Source organism: Gopherus evgoodei, chromosome 2 (genome assembly GCF_007399415.2).
Source record: "Gopherus evgoodei ecotype Sinaloan lineage chromosome 2, rGopEvg1_v1.p, whole genome shotgun sequence".
Lineage (NCBI taxonomy): Eukaryota > Metazoa > Chordata > Testudines > Testudinidae > Gopherus > Gopherus evgoodei.
In genome coordinates, this window is record NC_044323.1 from 146689441 (window position 1) to 146711884 (window position 22444).

Genomic DNA, 22444 nt, shown 5'->3' on the forward strand with positions numbered 1-22444 from the left:
TGTCCTGCTAAATGCCAGATGCATCCTCAGGCAGCGCTCAGAGAGCTGCGTGAAAGCCTCACGCGGTGCTGGGAGGGGAGTGAATGGGTTCCGCAGAGGGGCTTGGAGAGGGCAGGTGCTGGGAGCTCGGGAAGGCACCAGGCTAGCATCTCTGCTCACATGGAGGACAGAGGATATGGTGTCTCACCCACAGCAGCTGGGAGCAGGGTGCATCTCATGGAAATGATCCAGAGCCCCTTGGGGCTGAGCAGTAGAGGAAGGGCCCTTGGCTCAGGGTGTTCCCCACCCAAGCAGGTTTGGCAGATGCTGGCTGTTCAAAAGAGATGCACAGCGCTGCACTGGGCCATGGGCTTGTGCTGCCCCAGCTGGGGCTGAGGCTGTCAGGCTAAGGGGCTCCAGCAGCAAGGCCTAGAGGGCAGCAGGCATGCAGTTGGGACTGCCCATTAGGGGTGTGGAGAGAAGAGTGCAAGGGCAGAAGGGAGAGATTCGAGGGACTTTCCTGTGATGTAAGCAGAGCTCTGCAGAGGTCCACGCTGGCCCAACACTGGCTCTTCCAGCACTTGCAGGTCCCTTGCTGCAGTGTTTAGAAACAGCCCCAGACTCCATGCAACCCTGGAGATTAAATGCCTTCCCTACCACTAACCATTAAAGTCAAGTGGCTCTTTCTTCTGGGGAGAGATGGGCCATAGCAGGGAGTGCTATGAGGAATCTGCCAGCCCTTTTCAGAGGTGCTGTGCCACTAGCCCCGGGCTCCCCCTCTCAGTGGAGCACACACCAACATCCCTGTCTCATGTTTCCCTGTCCCCGCACTAGAGTCAGTCCTGCCGGGCTCAGCCAAGCAGCAAGTGCCCGTGATTCAGCCAACGGCCACTTTGAAAATCCAACACTGGGTTCCTTTGACAGCAGCTGTGGGGTGGACATGAGGGATGTGTGCGCCATGCCCTGGGGTTTGTTAGCAAGGTGGCAGGGATCTGGGGTTATACAGCTGGGAGTGGGCTCCATGGCCGATTAAACACACAGGCCCACAAGATCATGCCCAGGGTCCCCATCAAAACCTTGCCACTCACCTGCCCGAGGCCCTTTTTGGCAAAACTGGGCATTTGTCAGGATGTCTGGTTCAAGGCTTAAAAAGGGGACTGTCCTGGCCAAAACGGGACACATGCTCACCATAGGCTGTGGTATAGCAGCCCAGGCTCCCTGAACAGCTCCTGGGGAGCCCCGGCCCCTCCACCCCACCTGGCAGCCCCAAAAGCAACTCCTGGCCTGTGTCCCTAGCCCCCAGGGCAGGGGGAGGGTTTAGAGCTCCCCACAGCAGCCAAGCCACCCTGGACAGCTTTTACCATGGCCCAGATCTGGCTCTGGGCTGGGCCAGGCTAGGGGAAAAGCATGAGGGATCCAAATGTTCTTTGTGCCTAGGATTCCACTAAATCTTAATCCGCCTGAGCAGGCTACAGTGCCAGCGGCCCAAGGCTATGACCCAAGCACAGCCAGCCAGGAGCGATTGAGGAGGTTAGCCACAGAGGCTCTAACCTTTGGGAAAGAACCACCACAGGCAGAAGGAAAAAAGTTCTCCATAAGAAGGAGACTGTTCCTAACTGCATCCCCTGCTGCTGGCAGCTTTCCTCTGCGGGGGAGAGGTGTACTTGCAATGTCCCTCCTCCTGGCTCTGCCAACCCCAGCTGCTGCCCCAAGCCAGATACAAGGCAGCAGGGCAACCCCACAGGGAGGGGGGCCGGGTTAAGGACAGAAGCTATCAGAGGCTGAGTGCCAAACCTCCTAAACTGACTGGTGCTGCAGGCTTTTGGGGTAGTGTTGGGATGGAGTTGGCCACTCAGGAGGGCACAGAGACTGAAGCCCCTCAAGGACAGGGCAAGGGGGGAGTTAAAACCCAAGCGTCCTGCAGAGGTATTTCAGTAAAAGGCAACAAGCCAGAGCGATGAACAAGGACTCCAGGCGTGGGCATTTAGTTTACAAGGTCTGTAGTTAAGTACGGAGACAGGAGGTAAGCAAGAGACGGACAGCATGCTGCAGCAGCTGCGTGGGGTCTAGGAGAAGGCCTTATAAGCGTCCAGGTTGAAGGCGGTGTCCAGGAAGCGCTGGAGCTCAGTCAGGTGGGTCTTCTTGTTGCCAGTGGCTGGTGCAGCAGCTGGGTCGCGGCCGGCGTACCTATGGCAAGGGAGGGAGAAGCAGCAGCTCAGATGAGGGCCAACACAGGGACGGGACATCACACTGTACTCAGGTCTGGGAAGGCTACATACAGGCCTGGTCTAGCAACAGGAAAGCTGGATGGAAGAGAGGGCCAGAGACTGCCAAGATCTAGCCACCCAGCCTAGAAAGAAACACTGTATCATGTGCAGACCCCACTGCCCAAAGGCCAACGCTCACCAACCAGACACCAGCCCCTGCTACCTGCAGCATCCCCCCCTGGCTGTTAGCCACAGCCCGGCCCCCTTATCAAGCTATTGTCCCTCTCCCAGTTACCATCTTGCAGAGAGTGCAATGGGACCAACATGCCCACTGTGACTATTATGTTGTACGTGAGCCTATGTGAGTCTTACTGTTTTGCATGAATGCTGTGTATGCCTCAGTTTCCCTGTGTATTGCACCAATGCCTAGATGATGGGAATAAGGGTGTGTGACTTTTCCTGGGACCCTCAGGGGCAGGCGAGGAGGCTCCAGCTGCCTGCACACAAGTGATGGCCAATGCCTTTCATAACCTGAGACGCAGGAGAGGGATGAGACTAGGTGACACTTTGCTCCGGAAGGGGGACAAAGACCAGGAGGAGGGGGAACGGGCATGGCAGAGGTCAGGTCACTGGAAGCTGGGCTATCTCCTGTTTGAGACTCTGAGGGGGGAGTCCAGGGCATCTGGCCTGGGGTCCCCCCCACAAGATGGACTTGGCTGAAAGTCACTGATTTCTGTGCTAACAAGCTCTGTTCTACGCTGTGCTCCTGCTGACTAATAAACCTGTGTTACACGCTGGCTGAGAGTCGCAGCTGACTGCAGAGCGGGGGTGTAGGGCCCTCTGGCTTCCCCAGAGGACCCATCCAGGCGGACCTGCCAAGGGGGAAGTGTGTGGTATGAACAGAAATGCCGAAAGCTCTGAGGTCAGTCCCAGGGAGGCTATATCCGAGGAGGCTCTTTGCCCTGGACAGCATGTCCTGAGGAGAGTCACGCCACCCCAGAGTCCTGGCTGGCCTCATACAGAGCAGTTCCAGAGCTTCAAGCCTGTGATTCTGTCACACTCACCCAAGAGACCTCCCTCCTCAGCCCACACTACCTACCCCCAGTGCCACTGAGAGATCTCCTCCATCCCCACTCCCACATGATACTGAAATCCATTGGGGAGCCAGTGGCCTCAGATGTACCACCCATGGCACCACACTGCCCATCTGTGGGGAGGTCCCGAGAGCAGGACCAGGTGTGGCTGCCTCTCGTGGCACTAGTCCATCATGGTACGGAGGGGTGGCCCTTACCACACGGGCTTGGCGCGGTCGATGGTCGTGCGGAGCCGGGGTTTCACATAGTCGTAGTAGCCTTGGTTCTTGTGCTCCTCCTGGCACCAGACCAGCTCAGCGTTGGGGTACTTCAACGCTTCCCTCTGGAGGAGGTCGAAGGGGAATGGAGACAGCTGCAGGGGAACAGGGAGGGCTCAGTTCCACTGGGGCACGCAAGCCTGGGACAGCCAGCAGTAGAGGCAGGATGCAGGCAGCTGCAGGTGGGCTGTGCAGTGGGCCATGCAGTCTCCATGCTCACTGTTCAGCCTGTGCTGCCTCAGCAGCATCTCCCGATCCCACACAGTTCTGACAGTACACACTTAGAGGGTCTGGGATCACCTAGCACAAGCCTGAATGACCCTTCCAGGCCCAGGAGATTATATGGTGGGGTGCATGCTGGGCTGGCCAACACCACTCCCATCACCAACAGGCTCTTCCCTGCAAACCTGCACAGATACCCCAGCTCTGCCCTCACTGCCCACCAAGGGGTGCTGCGCAGCATCTCCTAGACTCAGACTGAAGACACAGGATCAAGCTGGCCCCTCCGTCCATCTCTTCTCAGGTGTGGTGATGGTGTACTTCTGCCTGCTCTCCGCCCTGAGGCTGGGCTGGGACGTTCAGCAGTGGGAGTGGGACAAGGGACAGAGCGCTTTGTGTCTGAGCCACAGCAGACATGTTGTGGATTAAACTCCTCATGGCTCCTGAGGACGTGGAGCAAGCCAGCAACAAGACTGACTATTGGCCCCTGGCCTACGTGGAGCCCCCTGTGGTATAGATATGCTCACCTGCTCCACCCTGGTGATGGCCACGTCTGGCTCCATGTCCCGGGCCTTGCGCTCCCGGGTGAGCTCGTAATACACTTTGCCGGTGCAGAAGAGCACCCTCTTGACTTTGTCGGGGTTCTGGGCCGCAGGGCCGCTCTCAGGGATTACGCGCAGGAAGTTAGTTCCTGTAACAGAGCACAGACAACCGTGGCGGACATGCCTCAACAGCCCAGGGACCACACATGGTGGGAGGGGGAATGCTAATGGGGGCCAGCTACAGGCCTGGACCCTGTGGGATTGGCTATGCCTACAGAAGGACTGGGCTAGCTCAGAGATGATTAAGGCCTAGAGACCCCACTGAGATCAGGGCTGTACAGAAAGACAGACGGGGGGAAACAGTCTGAAGCACACACCATCCTGGTGCAGTTCTGGACTGTCATACATGTGGACAGGAGCCAGAATCCAGAGACACCTGGGAACAGGGCGGGGTCCTGTAAAGACCAGAACAAGTGCAGAGTCCTGCACTTAGGATGGAAGACTCCCATACATGGCTACAGACAAATGGCTAGGCAGCAGTTCTGCAGAAGAGACCTAGGGGTTACAGTGGATGAAAAGCTGGATATGAGTCAGTGTGCTCTTGTTGCCAAGAAGGCTAACAGTATGTTGGGCTGTATAAGTAGGAGCATTGCCGGCAGATCAAGGGATGTGATCATTCCCCTCTATTCGGCATTGGTGAGGCTTCATCTGGAGTACTGTGTCCCAGTTTTGGGCCCTACACTACAAGAAGGATGTGGAAAAACTGGAGAGAGTCCAGCAGAGGGCAACAAAAATGATCAGGGGGCTGGAGTACATGACTTACAAGGAGAGGCTGAGGGAACTGGGATTATTTAGTCTACAGAAGAGAAGAATGAGGAGGGATTTGATAGCTGCTTTCAACTACCTGAAAGGGGGTTCCAAAGAGGATGGATCTAGACTGTTCTCAGTGGTACCAGATGACAGAACACGCAGTTATGGTCTCAAGTTGCAGTGGGGGAGGTCTAGGTTGGATATTAGGAAACACTATTTCACTAGGAGGGTGGTGAAGCACTGGCATGGGTTACCTAGGCAGGTGGTGGAATCTCCTTCCTTAGAGATTTTTAAGGTCAGGCTTGACAAAGCCCTGGCTGGGATGATTTAGTTGGGGTTGGTCCTGCTTTGAGCAGGGGGTTGGACTAGATACCTCCTGAGGTCCCTTCCAACCCTGATATGCTAGGATTCTATGAAAGAGAAGACAGACACTGCCCTCTTGTGGTATGAACCCTGCTCTGCATCTCTCTGGTTCACTTGCACCCCTGGACACTGGCAACACCCTTCATACCTGGCAACATATCATCAAAGTTAGAGCGGGCTTCGGGGTGGCGCAGCAGCGACTTTGGAGTGAAGATGATCAGCTGGAAGATCAAGGGAAGGCAATCAGAATGGGCTGGAAATAGCCTTTCTGGCACACAAGCTGCACATTGTGGACTGGATCATCACTACGAGAGCCAGAGTACAGACCCTCCCGCTACACCCCAGTCTTTGGTCAGCTAGTTCCAGCCTGGCCCCTGCCCAGCCTCCTAATTTAAGTGCCATTGATGAACTGTACATTTAACCCAGGCAGGAATCACAGGAACGTCTTGATTCTCCCATGCAGGCCAGAGAGAAAGACTGAAGCCAAACACTGTTCTGGGGCAGGGCAATGTGAAGTGGTGTGCAGAACTCGGGTGCTGTCAGCAGGTCTGGCTGTGGGTTGCTTTCTTTGCACAGCACTCAGTATTACTGTCTCCTCTAGCCCTTTTGTTATGGAATAACGTGCAGGCGGCTCACAAATGCCACTGCCCAGATAGGGCAGGCATTTCCAGTCTGGGCAGAGCTCAACTGAACCTTGGCAGACACAGAGCCCCAGTGTGCTCGGGAACGCACAGCTCACCTATAACAGTGATCACAGCACAGATCAGCAGGCACAGACTGGAGTAATATGAAACTTATCTCCAATACCTCATGCTCAGTCATGAGCCCACTGGCTATTAGATGCTCTGCATACATGTCTGAGATACTCTTACCAGATCCAATAGTCTACAAAGTGCCACAGGACTCAGTCACTTTTTATAGCTCCAGACTAACATGGCCACCCCTCTGATACTTAATACTGGTGCCTCTTATCAGGCAATAGACCTTTACCAGGGGTTGTTAGTACCTATCCATTAACCAGGTAAAGGGTAGAGCACAGAGCTGGTCAGACAAGTGGGAGTTTGGCAAAATATTTCAATCCTGAAATGCCACCATGGTGCCCCATGGGAGTAGTAGTTCTCTATAGGCTAGGCCAGGCATTGGCAACCTTTCAGAAGTGCTGTGCTGAGTCTTCATTTATTCACTCTGATTTAAGGTTTCGCATGCCAGTAATATATTTTAATGTTTTTAGAAGGTCTCTTTCTATAAGTCTATAATATATAACTAAATTATTGTTGTATGTAAAGTAAATCCTTTTTTAAAAATGTTTAAGAAGCTTCATTTAAAATGAAATTAAAATGCAGATCCCCCCAGACCAGTGGCCAGGACCTGGGCAGTGTGAGTGCCACTGAAAATCAGTTTGCATACCGCCTTCGGCACGCGTGCCATAGGTTGCCTACCCGAGCTAGGCTCCCAGGTTGGACTACATCTCCCATGATGCATCACAGTCACCACTAGGCGAGAGGAAGCTATGCTCTATAGCAATCACAAGGCTGTAGTGCACCATGGGAAATGTAGTCTGGCTGGGGAACCCAGCTCATAGAACATGAAGCACCTGAATAACAAGTCCCACGAGGCACCGCAGCAGCATTCCAGAATTGAAGTAATTTAGTTTTAGGGTGCTCAGTTTTTTTGTTTTATCTTTGGACAAAAATTGTGTTTTTTTTGCATGGAAAGCAAACACATTTTGCAAAAAGTTTTGTTCAGTCAACATCTCAATTTTCTGCTGAAAAACGGTTTTGGTGGAAAATTTGACTAGCCCTACTGGAGCACTTGAGAAGCTGGCTTCAAATCCAAGTCCTAAGCCCTCCCGGCACCAGCACCCATGCCCCACCCGCTAAGCGTTGGCTTTAACCTAGCACTTGTGCTATAAGACAATGGTGCGTGGCCGGGTCTGCACCAGGGCAGTGTCTAGAGCTCACTGACCGGTTTCCGGAATGGGAGGTGTATCTGCCTCCGCAGGACATGGAAGAAGTTTGCTGGAGTGGAGCAGTTTACAACAATCCAGTTGCAGTCATACAGCTGGCGTACGTCAAAGTCATCGAGTTTCTACAGCACATGAGAAGTAGAAACTGTTTAGACAAAATCGTGACTGTCCCCACATTAACATCCTGCATTTACATCTGCCGGCAACTCCAGTATGAACAGAGAGGCCATGTGACTCAACTCGAGTACCCTAACATGGGGGCCAGGAGTTTCTCTTGCTCATCACTAGCCCAGGACCAGTGGTTAGCTGAATGCAGCGGCCCTAACCTGCAAGCTCAACCTAGAATGTTTCAAGTCCAGGTAAATTGGGAGAACTTGGCTCTTAAAAGTCAAGTTCAGTTAAGTGCTTCACTTTAGTTTTTCCATTTCAACTGAGGTAGGATTTTAGCAGCAGGTATCTGGAGTCCCAGCTCTATACTGTCCCTTGCTTTCCCTGCCTAGCAGAGCTTTTAGGACACTGCTCAGGAATGAACACAGCAACTTCTGGGCCAGTGTAACTTTCTGCTTTCCCTTTTACACTATCCTCTCAGGTGGTTTTCAGCCTATCCCGCCGTGGCCTCTTAGTGCCTCTGTGTCCCTAACCCAAAAAGGGACTGCCTCCCTAAGTGCATGAGCCAGCTATGCAGACAGCACAGGCTGAGAGCAGGAGAGCTGCCATGTTTGCACAGGGTTTTGGAGTGCACTTGGAAATACTCCGATAAACCCCTTGACTATGAAACTGGGAAATTGCTCCCTAATAAAAAATGAGCAAATAGGCCTGAGAGTAATGGGTGCGACTCTGATGACAGCTTTTGGGGAAAGCCAAGGAGGGAAGAGCAGAAGCCATGGAAGCAGAGTTCCATGCACTGGCCTTGCTTGGGTTACAGCCAGCCTTTACTGCCCCACATCCATGCACTAACTAGAGCTCTGCTCATTCTGTGCTAACACAGCTACAGACATTTTCGAGTCTCCCTCGATAACCCACCCTAAGTCTTCCTGACTCTAGGGGCAGAGAAAGCCCAGGAGTCATTAAATGTGAGTCACCAGCACAGCACTGCTTCCTATATCCTGCTCCCCCTGGCCTGCTGCCCAGAATCTGGGTGCCCTGTAAAATTGTTCCATGTGTTAATATCCCATCTGCAAAATCCCCCAAAGCTGTTTCTGGAAGCCTTTGCTGTGCAGTGATCAGAGTCAGGGACACAGCAAGTGCTCCAAGATGCAGGAGGGGAGAGATGGGAAAGGCCCCAAAGGGGAAGAGTGTGAGTTTAGCACAACCAGACACTTACAGGGTAGACATCTGGATCGTCATTGCACATCTGCAAGAATCGCTCTGGTCTGGCTGACGAGTGCTCAGGACCCTGCGGGCAAAACCAACAAGAGGTGAAGCGAACCACACATGCGAGTTTCCTTCTTTAGGAGACCTCTCCATGCCTCGTAGAGTGGCTGGGTGTAGAGCCAGCTGATGCCAGTCACTGTCTGAGGAGGAACTTGGTACGTGCTGCCCAGCAGGATTTCACTCTGGTTTTAAAGTTTTGATTTTTACTAAGTAGGTCCAACAGTTGCAGCCGCCCCTTAGTACTGAACTTTAGACTCCACTCCCCTGGCCCCAACAAGCCCCTGTGCTGAGATCTGTTGCTCCCAATCCTCTTCCATTCAGCGGTACACTCTAACCTGTAGAGGGGCTGGCATTGCTCCCAACCACATGGAGTCCAGGCCCCTCTGCTGGCTGTTAACACACAGCTGTTTGGGAAGCAGTGAGATGGGCTGGTGAGGCCAGGTGACACAGGCAAAGAGGTGGGCAATCTCCAAATTGCAGGACTACCCGCATGTTCCCAGGTGACTGGTCACACAGAGACCTGGTCTGTGCAGTGTTTGGCCTGGGGAAGTGTCCTGGGGCACTACGGGAACCATGACATTGAGCTGTCAGTGCTGCCCAGAAAGATGGGAAGCGAGTGCATCCTTACCATGCCCTCCATGCCATGGGGCAGCAGCAGCACGATGCCATTCTGTCTCACCCACTTGGCCTGGCCAGGGCAGATGAACTGGTCAATGATGCACTGAGCAGTGTTGTGGAAGTCACCGAACTGGGCCTCCCACAGCACTAAGGCATTGGGACTAGCCATAGCAAAGCCCAGCTCGAAACCTGCAGAGAAGAGAGAGGAAGAGTGAAGATGCCATATCCACCAGCACCTGGCACAGACAACCCAGCACGAACTAGCCCTGTGGCCGTCGTGAGCCAGGGGGAGATTCCCCAGTGACACTAACCTAGGACTCCGTACTCAGACAGGGAGCTGTTGCAGACAGTATACGGAGCCTGGTTTGGCCAGAGGTGATTCATGGGAATACAAGTCCTCTTGTCTACGTTCTGGTCATGCAGTACATGGTGACGATGGCTGTGGGAGGAAACAACAGCCAGCAGTAATGTTACTGAAGTGTGACCCTAGTCAGTGGGTCAGAGCAAGTGCCTGCGTGCAAGTGGCCGCCTGGCTCACGCTGCTCTGTTGAGAGGCTTGGCTTGCAACTGCAGAATGCAATGAAGCCAGGTTACGATCGTATCTAGGAGCTGCCCATACTAACACCATTAAGTGCTGTGAAAGAGACCCCTACACCCCCAATTTGGGCTCCCCCCTGGCTTTTCAGCAGAGCTCCAGCACAGCAGGCAACCTAAGGCTGGCCTCTTCTACTCCCCACTCAGCAGCCTCTTGAGGAAGGCTGGAATCCCTTTTCACTGGGGGAAACTGCTGGCTTTACCTGAATGTCCCCCTCTCGACATCCTGGCCGCTCAGTCGGATGTGGATTCCCTCTTTGAGGAGGGAGCCAAATGCCATATACTCTGCCAAGGCCCAGTCTACTGTCCTGTTCTTAACCAACATCCCACGGGTTTTCAGAATCCGGCTCAAACCTGCAGAGAAAAAAAAAAAACAAAAAAACCCACACAGTTTGCAGCCCGTTGGGGAGGAACTGCAGTGATGCACTATGCAAGCAGCCTTAGGCTGGGACAAGACGGCTCTGCTATCAACCCATCTAAGCGGCAGGCTGGATTCCCTGACACGCAGACGCTCTGGACATAAAGGGACAAAAGGGAGGTGGACTGTTCCAGCCTAGCACAGGGTAAAGTACATACAGGTAAGGAGCAGAGGAGGCCAGCTCTGAGAAACAACTGGAATTGCTGGCCAGTCTGTTTTCTTTAACTAACATGCTTTTTGCTGAGCCAACTGCACCTGCATTAGGAGCACTCACTGCCAGACATCACTGCACAGGAGAGGAGACCTGAACTCTAACCTCAGAGGAGTCCAAGCGGTAGTGGAGAGAACAGTTTGAGTGCTGGGTCAAAAACATGGGCATTGCCAGGTCCGCAACCAGAAGGTACTGGGGATGAGGCATCTAGATTCATGTCACCAGACTGTGGAACTCACAAGAAGCTCTAAAGATCAAGAACTTAGTACCAGCTGGAGACTTTGGGCACTGCCATAAGGAGTTTGTTTGGTTTCTTTTTTGGGAGAGGAAGGATGGGACACTGGGGTCAAGTCCCTGCTCTGCTACAGGCTGCCTGCGTTACCTGAGCTAGTCCCTTAGCCTCTCTGGGCCTCAGTTTCCCCTCTGAACAATGGCGATACCAGCCCTACTTGCCCCACAGAGGTATGACAGGATAAACACATTGAAGATGAGAAGCATCTCAGATACTTGAGGGGGGACAGATAAGCACCCTCAGAAGTCTCATTAGCACTCATCCCCATCCCAACCATCATACTTTGGGTCTGAACCACCACATGGAAGTCCCCATTCACTCAGATTTGAAAATCTAGTCCTGTACAGCAGTGGTTCTCAAACCAGGGCTGCTGCTTGTTCCGGGAAAGCCCCTGGTGGGCTGGGCCGGTTTGTTTACCTGTCGCATCCGCAGGTTTGGCCAATCGCGGCTCCCACTGGCCACGGTTCGCCACTCCAGGCCAATGGGGGTTGCTGGAAGTGGCGTGAGCCAAGGGACGTGCCAGCCACCCTTCCTGCAGCCCCCATTGGCCTGGAGTGGCGAACCGCGGCCAGTGGGAGCTGCGATTGGCCAAACCTGCGGATGCGGCAGGTAAACAAACCGGCCCAACCTGCCAGGGGCTTTCCCTGAACAAGTGACAGCTCTAGTTTGAGAGCCAGTGCTGTACAGCACACAGGCCATGGAATTTCATCCAGTTATCCTTTCGCTGGCCCAACAACCTGTGTATGACTAAAGCATCTCCAGAAAGGCAGCCAGTTTTTCTGAAGACACCAAGAGAGGGAAAACCCACCATTTCCCTTAGTAGCTTGTTCCAAGAGTTAACCATTCTAGCAGACCTTCTCCCTCCCACTCCCAGGTTGGCCTATGGCTTCAGTCTACAGCACCAGAGACCATGACTCCCTGTAGATCGTGGTGGAACAACTCCCACTCACAGCATTAACCATATTTTCTACTCTGTAAACCATCCAGCTCTACAAAGAATAAACCCCTAGAGACTGGGGTGCCAGGGGCATCTACTCCAGCACATTTGTACCTCCATGAATTGTGAAATCCTCAACAGGCACTGAGCTGGCCACCTTGCCTATATGGGCCAAGTCTTCTTCATTCAGACCAGTAGAGGGACAGGTCATGCTCCGAGGCTGGCCCTCGAGAGTGAAGAAACCTGAGGAAGGAGGAGAGATCATCTGTGACCTGGTGAAGGCCAGACTGGCTCTGTAGTAAGAGCATTTGATGACTATGTTACAGGCCCTTCTGTACTCTCTGATGTGGAAAAGGATTTGGGATGCAGAGCAAACCCTGAGCTGCTCCACCTCTGTCAGTCCGCCATGCTTTCCCGATGGGTGCATTTTCTTCACCAGGCTGGTGTGGTGTATTTTCCACTCTCTTCATTACACGTCCTTGGAGACAAACTGCTCCTATCTGCGCCGGAAGTCGAAGGTCTAATCCACTGGAGGCAGAAGTGGTTCCTGAATTCTGGCCATTTGTCAGGGAAGCTGCTAGTTACTTACCAGGCCAAGGGGAATCCAGCCAGTGCTTGATGTGCAGGATTTTTTCATCCTTGGATCTGGCATGGGCCTCTTCACAGATCCTATCATACTTGGAAATTTCCTCCTGAGAGCAATAGGGCAGAATATTGTTACTGAGAAGAAGCCAAAGTAAGAGCCCTGGGGTTAAAGGCCATGCCTCTTGTTGCTGCTCTCTCTCCATTTCAACCCAAGTCTACGTGGATCCCAGAGGGGGCATTTTCACATCCAACTCCTCTTCGGACACTTTAAACTCTACTTTAAATTCATGGAGGTTAAGTCCATTAATGCCTATTAGCCAGGATGGGTAAGGAATGGTGTCCCTGGCCTCTGTTTGTGAAAGGGTGGAGATGGATGGCAGGAGAGAGATCACTTGATTATTATTCCTCTGGGGCACCTAGCATTGGCCACTGTCGGTAGATGGGATACAGGGCTAGATGGACCTTTGGTCTGACCCAGTATGGCTGTTCTTATGTTATGTATCCCCACTCATGGGTTAGAACCTGGATCACAAACATGTCTTGCACCACATTCACCGCTGCTGCACGCTGCCATGCTTGTGCCTGACCATACAACACTAGGAACAAGAGGTCAGCACTGCCAGGGAACTGCCTACTGCTGGCTGTGCGCCAGTTAAGAGCTTATGTCTTTCACTGATGCCAGAGTTGCATAAAATACAAAGCCCAGTTCCAGTAAGACATCCCAAATACCCCTGACATTAGGAAATGCCACAGCCAGTGAATGGGTCTGAATGCTCAAGAGGCAGAATAAAGCACTTTTCAGTTAGGTCTCATTGACACAGTGCCAGCAAGTATGTAAGCAGCACAGGTACAATGCTGTCTGATCTTATAGTGCAGGCAAGGCTAAGCCAGGAGTCACCTGTGTTCCTGAACTATGTCTACAGCCCTGCTGAAATCCAAGGATGAAGCCCTGGCTCCATTAAAATCAAAGGGAGCTTTGCTATGGACTTCGGTGAGGCCAGGGTTTCACCCCAAGACTGCAGCATGGCTCAAACACAGTTAATTACTGCTGTGCTCCAAATACACAGAAGGGGGAATGATATTGGCACAATTACTATATTGTAAGTGGGTAACCAAAATGGTAGCATGTAAAGCGTAAATTGGACCACAGACCTTATTCACAATGGGACTATAACTGTACCAGCTAGAACTGGCTTTAAATGGAGTCCCCGTGTTTCCAGGACCAGTGAAGAGAGGGATTTTCTGCCCAAGAGCCAGGTTCTAACCAGAAGCATGAATGGGCTTGTGCTGCTCTTAGAAACAGCTTTAGCTTCTTTAGTCAGGAGAACCTTGCTAGGAATGCTAGCAACAAGTGCTGAGGCCCCTTGGATGTCTAACTCTGAGCTCCTACCTTCCAAACACATCAGCAGATCTTTAGCTACCTCTTTAGTCCTCCCCTGCCCAGACCCCTTAAGGCAAGGCAACGCTACACCACACTGCTGAGTCTGCAGGGAGGGGCGCAGTCATGCTATGCAACTATGGCAACACTGGTAACCTTCATGTATTTCTTGCATTATATTAATTTCCATTTTCCTCCACTCAACATTCTTATTTGCCAACTAGATTTAAGGGGTTGTGACTGATCACTGACTGCATGTTTCTTTTAGAGCACCGGGCAACAGTACCTCGTACTCTGGCTGATTTACCACCCCCTCTGAAATTAACATCTCGGCGTATTTTTGCAGCACAGGTTTCTGCTTCCGGATCTGATTATACATCAACGGCTGGGTGAACATGGGTTCGTCCATCTCGTTATGACCATTCCGCCTGTAACACACCTAATGCATTCAAGGAAAGAAAGCCATAAAAAAATAGCCAGTCTTCAATCCCTATTTCAGAAGCCAAAAAAGCAGTCGCATTTACATTGATCTGTATGTGGGATGCACCCATGATGAAGGAAATCATGTACAGCCTGAAGGCAGAGGGCCTGATTTTGATCTCATTTAGACTAGTGTAAATCAGGAGTAGGTTCCACTTAAGTCAATGGAGCGACACTGGTGTAAAACTAGAGTAACTAATGACTTAATGGAATGGTTTCATCCCACTTTAAAAGAAAAACTGCAGCTATTTGAGCAGTTACAGGAAAATTAGCATCTCCTTTTCTTCAAGCACAACACAGCTACATATTCAGTGCCTTGTTTTCACTTACATATTTCTTTAGATGCCTCCCCCAGCAACTACCAAACCCAAAGAACAAAGGGTTAAAGTGCAAAGAAACACAAGAGGGTCATTATTTATTATTTGGATTACAGTAGCACCTCTGAGCCCCAGTCATGGCCCAGAGACCCATTGTGCTAGGAGCTGTACAAACACAGTCCAAGATGCCTCCAATGGTTCATCTGAAGAGCATTTTGTCATTTCCCCAGAAGTTCACTAAACAAAGCCAGGATTTTAGCAAAGCCCCAACCGGTTCTCAATCACCTACCAAGTCAACCACCACATCTTTGTGGAAAGTGCTTCTCCATTCTGCTGCTACATTGCACACATACACCACTGCCTCTGGGTCATCCGCATTGACATGGAAAATGGGTGCATTCACCACCCGGGCAACGTCGGTTGGGTATGGAGAGGAACGGGCCATACGAGGGTCTGTAGTGAATCCAATCTGGAAACACAGCAATTTGGGACCGTCATGGAAAATAGCAGAAGGCGGACACAAAAAGGTCTAGAAAATAGTTAGGCTTGGCAATCAAACAGCGCTCATCTGAGCATCTCAAAGTGCTTCACACAGAGTGGGAGGAGGGAGAGTTCCCTTCACTTTGCAGAGGGAAAACAGACAGATTTTAAGCAAGTTGTTGGCAGAGCTGGGAGTAAATTTGCAAGCTTCCAACTACCTACCAGTCCCTGCTCTAGCCACAAGACCACACTGCCTCCATGTCAGGTTAGACCAAGGAGCTGTCATGGATTGATGACGACAAGAGATTTTTACAACACTTTACCCCACCTGCTAGATAATAGAGCTCCAACCAGAGGTAAGTATTACAGAACAACTATTACCTTTCCTGGAGAAAGCTTCTCAGGCCAGTAAAGGGAGCCGCAGTTATTACGTTGGTCTAGCTAGAGAAGCTATCCAGGTCAGTTTTAAGTTAGCTCTGTCCTGACTTTGTTATGCTCTGTTCAGCAGAGGGAGGGCAGTCACTGGGGCAGAGCATTAATGGAGTCCACATAAAGGGTGGTGCTTGTGAGAGGTAAGATGGGGTAGAGACTCTTTCAGAGAGACCACATAAAGCTCAAAGAGTCCCCCTCCTTCTCCCACCAGGCTCTGCTCAGAACCAGTCTGCCCAGCATCAGGGAACGGGATGTCAATCAAGCCACTGTCACCTGAGCTCAAAACAGAACTGGGGATCAAAGAGACAATAATTCAGGGCAGGTCTACAATACAAACTTAAGTCGACCTACGTTAGGTTGACTTACAGCCACCACTGCGGTGATTCATGTCCACACTGCCCTCCTCCTGTTGGTGATAAGTGTCATCATCAGGAACGCTTCCACCAACTTAAGAGGGACAGTGTGAGGGGGCTGAGAGCATGAGCTGTCAGGTCTGCATGCAGCTCCCTGCTCAGGGCAGTGGGAGGCAGCTGGGCTAGGAGCCAGAACCAGGGGAGCAGCCGGGCTGGGAGAGGGAAGCCCATGTAGCTGGCAGGCTGGGAGTGGGGAGACAGGACCCAGGGAACAGTCAGGCTTTAGCTGGAGCCCCCTCCACATCCTGGGGTCAACAGCCTGGCTTTCTTGTCAATTTCAGGATGCCAGCATGGAGCCATGAAATTGATAAGAATGACAGCCAACAGCCAATGTAAGTAACCCACAGTGACACTGCGTTGCCCTAACTACACCAACATAAGCCCTACGCCTCTTGTGGAGATGGAGGTACATCGGCACTTACATCAGTGGGAGCAAGGCTGTAGTGTGTACACTGACATAATTAGGCTGAAGTAACCTGTCTTATGTCAGCCTAGGTTGTAGTGTAGACCAGGCCATAGACACTAGGGACTTCACCATTATAGCCCAGAGCAAGTTATCATCACTTCTTCTTGTTCCTTAGCCTTGTCTCATAGGAGCTTTCCTGCTTATGGATCTGCCTACACACATCCCCAGAAGCCCTAATTCCAGCAGTGAACCATAACTGGAGTTTCACAGGTAGAACACAGCAGCATTTTAGTGGCAGAAGACCCTGATGCAGGGCCCCATCCCTAGGATAAAAACACATCCTTGACACACGCTTACCATTGCTAGCGCACCAGCATGATACGTCAGAGACTGACAAACTGCTCTCCCAGCCCTGGGCATTTAAAGTGCATGATCTCAAAGATTCTGGTATCGGTGGAGCTGAAGGTCCCAGTCCTGCAGCCAGGAGGCCCAGTTTTTACCTGGTTGTTCACAACCACGTGAACTGTCCCATGCGTGGTGTAGGATGGCAAGTCGCTCAAGTGGAACGTCTCATACACTATGCCCTGCCCGGCAAAAGCTGCATCTCCGTGCAAGAGAATGGACATCACCTGTGGAGACAAGGGGACTAAACTGAAGGCTGGGAGCTTGTTGGCTTATTTTCAGCATTAAAAGGTGCCCAGAAGTGCACACAGAGGGGGCTCAGCAGTACTGGGGAAGGAGGGGCTATTGGCTAGGGTGGAGGAGCAGCTACAAGCAGGCTCTGACTGGGCATGGAAAACTCTTCTCCATCTCCCCACTGTACATACATCTCCACATCTCTCTGGTGGCAGCTCCTTTGCCTCATCCTTTCCATTGTCTGTCCGTAACCTTCATGGCAAGGAAGATCTGATGCTTTAGCCCCCAGGTGACTGCACTAGGGAGTGAGGTTCCAGTATGATGTTTCGACAAAGCTCCTCCATGTGAGGCTGGATCTGAACAGACTATGGCTAATGTCTCTGGTGCTATGACTCAGGAAGATACTGAGTGGATTCAGAGCTCTCCCCTCCTGAAATTCTAGATGACTACGTTAAAACTAGGGCTGTTAATCGATCAAAAAAATTAATCGCAACTAATTGCATGATTAAAAATATTAATCGCGATTAATCGTACTGTTAAATAATAGAATACCATTTATTTAAATATTTTTGGATGTTTTCTACATTTTCAAATATACTGATTTCAATTACAACACAGAATACAAAGTGTACAGTGCTCGCTATATTTATTTTTGATTACAAGTATTTGCACTGTAAAAAAACAAACAAAAAACAGTATTTTTCAATTAATCTAAATACAAGTACTGCAGTGCAATCTCTTTATCATGGAAGTTGAACTTACAAATGTAGAATTATGTACAAAAAAGACAAGCATTCAAAAATAAAACCATGTAAAATTTTAGAGCCTGCATGTCCACTCAGTCCTACTTGAGCTAAATCGCTCAGACAAACAAGTTTGGTTACAATTTGCAGGAGATAATGCTGCCTGCTTCTTGTTTACAATGTCACCTGAAAGTGAGAACAGGCATTCTCATGGCACTTTTGTAGCCGGCACTGCAAGGTATTTACGTGCCATATGCGCTAAAGGTTCATATCTCCCTTCATGTTTCAACCACCATTCCAGAGGACGTGTCCATGCTGATGATGGATTCTGCTTGATAACGATTCAAAGCAGTGCGGACTGATGCATGTTCATTTTCGTCATCTGAGACAGATGCCACCAGCAGAAGGTTGATTTTCTTTTGTGGTTGTTCGGGTTCTGTAGTTTTTGCATCTGAGTGTTGCTCTTTTAAGTCTTCTGAAAGCATGCTCCACACCTCGTCCCTCTCAGATTTTGGAAGGCACTTCAGATTCTTAAACCTTGGGCAGAGAGCTGTAGCTATTTTTAGAAATCTCACATTGGTACCTTCTTTGCATTTTGTCAAATCTGCTGTGAAAGTGTTCTTAAAACGAACATGTGCTGGGTCATCATCCCAGACCGCTATGACATGAAACATATGGCAGAATGCCGGTAAAACAGAACAAGAGACATACAATTCTCCACAACGGAGTTCAGTCACAAATGTAATTAATGCATTATTTTTTTAACGAGCATCATCAGCATGGAAGTATGTCCTCTGGAATGGTAGCTGAAGAATGAAGAGGCATACAAATGTTTAGCATATCTGACATGTAAATACCTTGCGGCGCTGGCTACAAGAGTGCCATGAGAATGCCTGGTCTCACCGTCGGGTGACATTGTAAATAAGAAGCTGGCAGCATTATCTCCTGCAAATTGTAACCAAACTTGTTTGTCTGAGCGATTGGCTGAAGTAGGACTGAGTGGACTTGTCGGCTCTAACGTTTTACATTGTTTTATTTTTGAATTCAGTTTTTTTTTGTACATAATTCTACAATTTGTAAGCTCAACTTACATGATGAAGAGATTGCACTACAGTACTTGTACTAGGTGAATTGAAAAATACTATTTCTTTGGTTTCTTACAGTACAAATATTTGTAATAAAAATATAAAATGAACACTATACACTTTGTATTGTGTTGTAATTGAAATCAATATATTTGAAAATGTAGAAAACGTCCACAAATATTTCAATTGGCATTCTGTTTAACAGTGCGATTAATCGTGATTTTTTTTTAATCTTTTTATTTTTTTTTTTTGAGTTAATCGCATGAGTTAATGGTGATTAATTTACAGCCCTAGTTAAAATATGATTCTTGGAATTAAAGGCAATCAGTGGATTATGCCAATTAACTCATCTACTGCTGGGTGTTACATTGGAACCAGTCCCAGTGGCGGATAAAATTTACTGAGCACCAGCCAATGCTCATCTCACTTCTCCAGCTTTTGGAAAAAGGGAAAAATCCTAAATGAAAATTAGTGGTTGCTTTTGATTTTACTGATGACAAACTTCCCTCTCAAGTGTGGGTTGAAAAAATTCATGCGCATAGAGAAAGGATGTGCATTTCACAAGCCACCTCAAACATTAGTAAGGACACTTCAGGTGCAGCAATTAAAATGGGAATTCCACTAGTATCTGTGTGAGGCTGCTGCCTAATCACGCTAGATGTGGAGTGCTGTCTACAGACGCTGCCATACCAGAAGACAGTGTAAGTCTTGGTATAGTCTCCATCCTCCCACAAAGGGCCAGGGCTATTTTTGATCTCGTTGAATCTCACCCTTATACCTTGCCCAGGGTATTGGATACATGTTTGTTGTAAGCAACTTCAGTGTCTGGCTTATAACAGCCCATTTTTTATGGTTTGTTCTTTCACATCAGGATACATGTTGAAAGACACAGCTGTTCTCTTTCAAGGAATGGATCTTCTGTTCCCCACTACCTATTTCAAGTCAAGGACACATCTCAGGATCACAGTGATCCTCAATTTACATTCAGTTCCTTCAGTATGGTCAGGTTTATCTGGGAAGGAAGAGTTTGTTTATAGTCATTTTCTATATGAGAAAGTGACTCCCTGCTGCACAACATGCCTCTAGACATGCAACTCCTGGCTACACTGAAGTCAGTGGCAAAACTCCCACCAACTGCAATGGAACCAGGACTTCACCCAGACACTCTCACACCTGGGTACTTGTCGCAGAGATCTCCTGCCGCAAAAGGGACCTCCCTCCCCATCCCCGATGCCTTAGGCTGCATCACTGCAGCCTGACTCTCACACTACTCCCTCTTGAGGTTCCTTAGTGTTATTTCTCTGTCGGTGGGGTTTGCAATTCTAGGGTGTGTCTGCTTGTTAACCACTCTTTCAGAATAGATCTAACTCCAATCCCACGGACGACTCTCATGTGTCATTTGCTGAGGCTTTCCATTACCGCACTTTACAATATGTCTTAAGACTTTGTCCAGACCCTAAAAGAGTGTTCCTATACAAGGGCATCTGAACTAAATGAGGCACTTGATCAAACTCACTGAAACAAACAGATCCTCCATCCTCTGTGTCCTCTTCCTCCACTACATTTTGTGAGTAGACCAAAGGGAAGAAGAGTCTGCGATGATTCCACATAAGCCCATTTCTCTTACTGAACATGGGCCAGTCACTCACATGGTGTCTTTTTACAAGGGAATGGATTAATGGCTGGTAAATTGCCAGCATCATTCTATTTTTCTTTGAGGATCTGCACCACAGATATTTTTCTCCAACCCTTTCTGCTGTTCTCTGTTTCTCTCCAGTCCCTACTGTTCTCAGAGACTTCCAGAGTAACTGCCAGTGGTTCTCAGTCTGAGTGAATCCCCTTTGCATCATCTAGTCATGGTGACGTCTAGATCTGCAATCCACCACTATAGCCACCAAATATTGGCATATCCCTTTCCAGCAAGTTATACAAAGCTTAATTGTGGCATCTTTCAGCCTTCTGCCATCTCATCGACTTCAATATCTCCTCCCATTTCCATCCCCAGCCCCTCTGAGAACACTACCAAGGCCTCTAGCTGCTGCCGAGTAGCAGCACAGCACGAGCACCAAGCTGATTTTTTTTGTTTTTAAAATGGCCACCAATTTGGGATGCCTCAGTTCTCAGATACCTCAGTTGCAACACCCGCCCCTTCCCCTGACTTGAACTGGAGATTCGTGCATTCACTGTTCCTAGCAAATCTGGCCTCCCACTCCAAGACACCCAAAATCAGAGAGGACGTTTTGGCTGAGCCGCTACTTCCGCTGCTCGCCATGGCTCAGTTAAGTTGGAGCAGGCCAGAAGCGGCACTGCTCTGACTATTGATGGAGAAATAAAAAAGGAGACAGTGCTTTATGTAGGACCAGAACTCTTCCTGTGACAGACAGCATTCTAGACCTCTGGGGAAATTTAGAATGGAAAACAAACCACGTGGATTTCTTCGGCTAATCTGGCTCCCTGATGGAGCAGCAGTTTGCCTCCCTTCAGTCAGCTACAAGCTGAGTTTGAATAAACTTGTAACAGACACTGGATCAGAGATATTCAGTGCCCTTTACCTTCTTTCCTTTAGTGTCCCCACAATAAAACTGCTCTGCCTTCGTTTTGCCCATAACCACTGGATCTGCAGCCTCCAAGTGAGAGGGGTTTGCCACCAAGGAGAGGGTGATGTTCCTCTCAGTGACACGGTTAATCCTCCGGTGGTACATTCCCAAGTGGTACTTCACGTCTCCCGAGCCCTGGAGAGAAAGAGCAGAGTCAAGAGAGGAGCGTGGGAGGCAGAGCTCGGGGAGATTTCGGATGAGAGCAGGAGGCCCCGATGCCTCCCGCGGTCCATAGGCTCACAGCACGGGTACGCAGCATCTGCTAGTGCCAGGTGGAGTATACAAGTGTCATGAATTTGGAGTTCTTCAGCTAGAGCTGCAATTACCAGAAACACTGAACCCACAGAGCACGTGCATTTGCTGATATCACAGAGTAACAGCAGCATAGAGGTGCCCCAAATATTGGCCACAAAGGTGAAAATCATTTATATTGTTTAAGAACTGAGTCCTGCTCCCACTGAAGACAAGGCAGGGCTCTTGTTTGGGTACCTAAAGTTCAACAACATAGGTCCTGGTCACCAGCTGTATTCTGCGCACCTCCAGTAAGCATCTGACCTCATTTATACCCTAGAGATGGAAGAACCAAAAAGGTATTGAAGGTGGGACAGCAGCCAGGAGGTAGAAGCACTGAGGAAAGGAGGAAAGTGCATGGGGTCTGGAGAGAGCAAGGGAGGTGGATGGGGCAGGGGGGAGAGGAGAGAAGAGAAGGAAACGGGGTCTGGAAACGAATGATCAGGAAGAAGTGGGAATAAACTCATTAGGGTGGGAGAAAGATTGGGACAGGTGAAGTAAAATCGTGTACGTGTAAGAAGGGGCACAAATATACACAAGCTTCCCCTTCCCCCCCAAAAAGCAGTTACATTTCCATAACTGGTGTTCCTTGAGATGTGTTGCTCATGTCCATTCCACAATAGGTGTGTGTGCAGCGGTGCCAGAAGTATTCCCTTAGCAGTACCCATAGGAGAGCGACCCTAGTGAGCACGGTGCCACCCTAGCGCAGTATAAGGGGTG

At 50.0% G+C, this 22444-nt stretch overlaps 1 protein-coding gene across 5 annotated transcripts in view; it reads right to left on the reverse strand.

Moving 5' to 3' along the window:
* Positions 1-1937: 1937 nt before the first annotated feature.
* Positions 1938-22444, reverse strand: part of OGDH (oxoglutarate dehydrogenase) — a 100150-nt gene continuing 79643 nt past the window's right edge. For all 5 annotated transcript variants that reach the window (XM_030551759.1, XM_030551756.1, XM_030551760.1 and 2 more), the window contains 15 exons: positions 21389-21568; positions 16873-17001; positions 14931-15110; positions 14131-14283; positions 12471-12573; positions 11996-12124; positions 10227-10377; positions 9741-9868; positions 9440-9618; positions 8762-8833; positions 7437-7559; positions 5620-5692; positions 4284-4447; positions 3478-3632; positions 1938-2166 (listed from right to left, as the gene is read on the reverse strand). In XM_030551759.1, coding sequence (XP_030407619.1) covers positions 2046-2166; positions 3478-3632; positions 4284-4447; positions 5620-5692; positions 7437-7559; positions 8762-8833; positions 9440-9618; positions 9741-9868; positions 10227-10377; positions 11996-12124; positions 12471-12573; positions 14131-14283; positions 14931-15110; positions 16873-17001; positions 21389-21568 — 2040 coding nt within the window. In that variant the 3' untranslated portion in view covers positions 1938-2045. The remainder of the gene's footprint in view (positions 2167-3477; positions 3633-4283; positions 4448-5619; positions 5693-7436; positions 7560-8761; positions 8834-9439; positions 9619-9740; positions 9869-10226; positions 10378-11995; positions 12125-12470; positions 12574-14130; positions 14284-14930; positions 15111-16872; positions 17002-21388; positions 21569-22444) is intronic.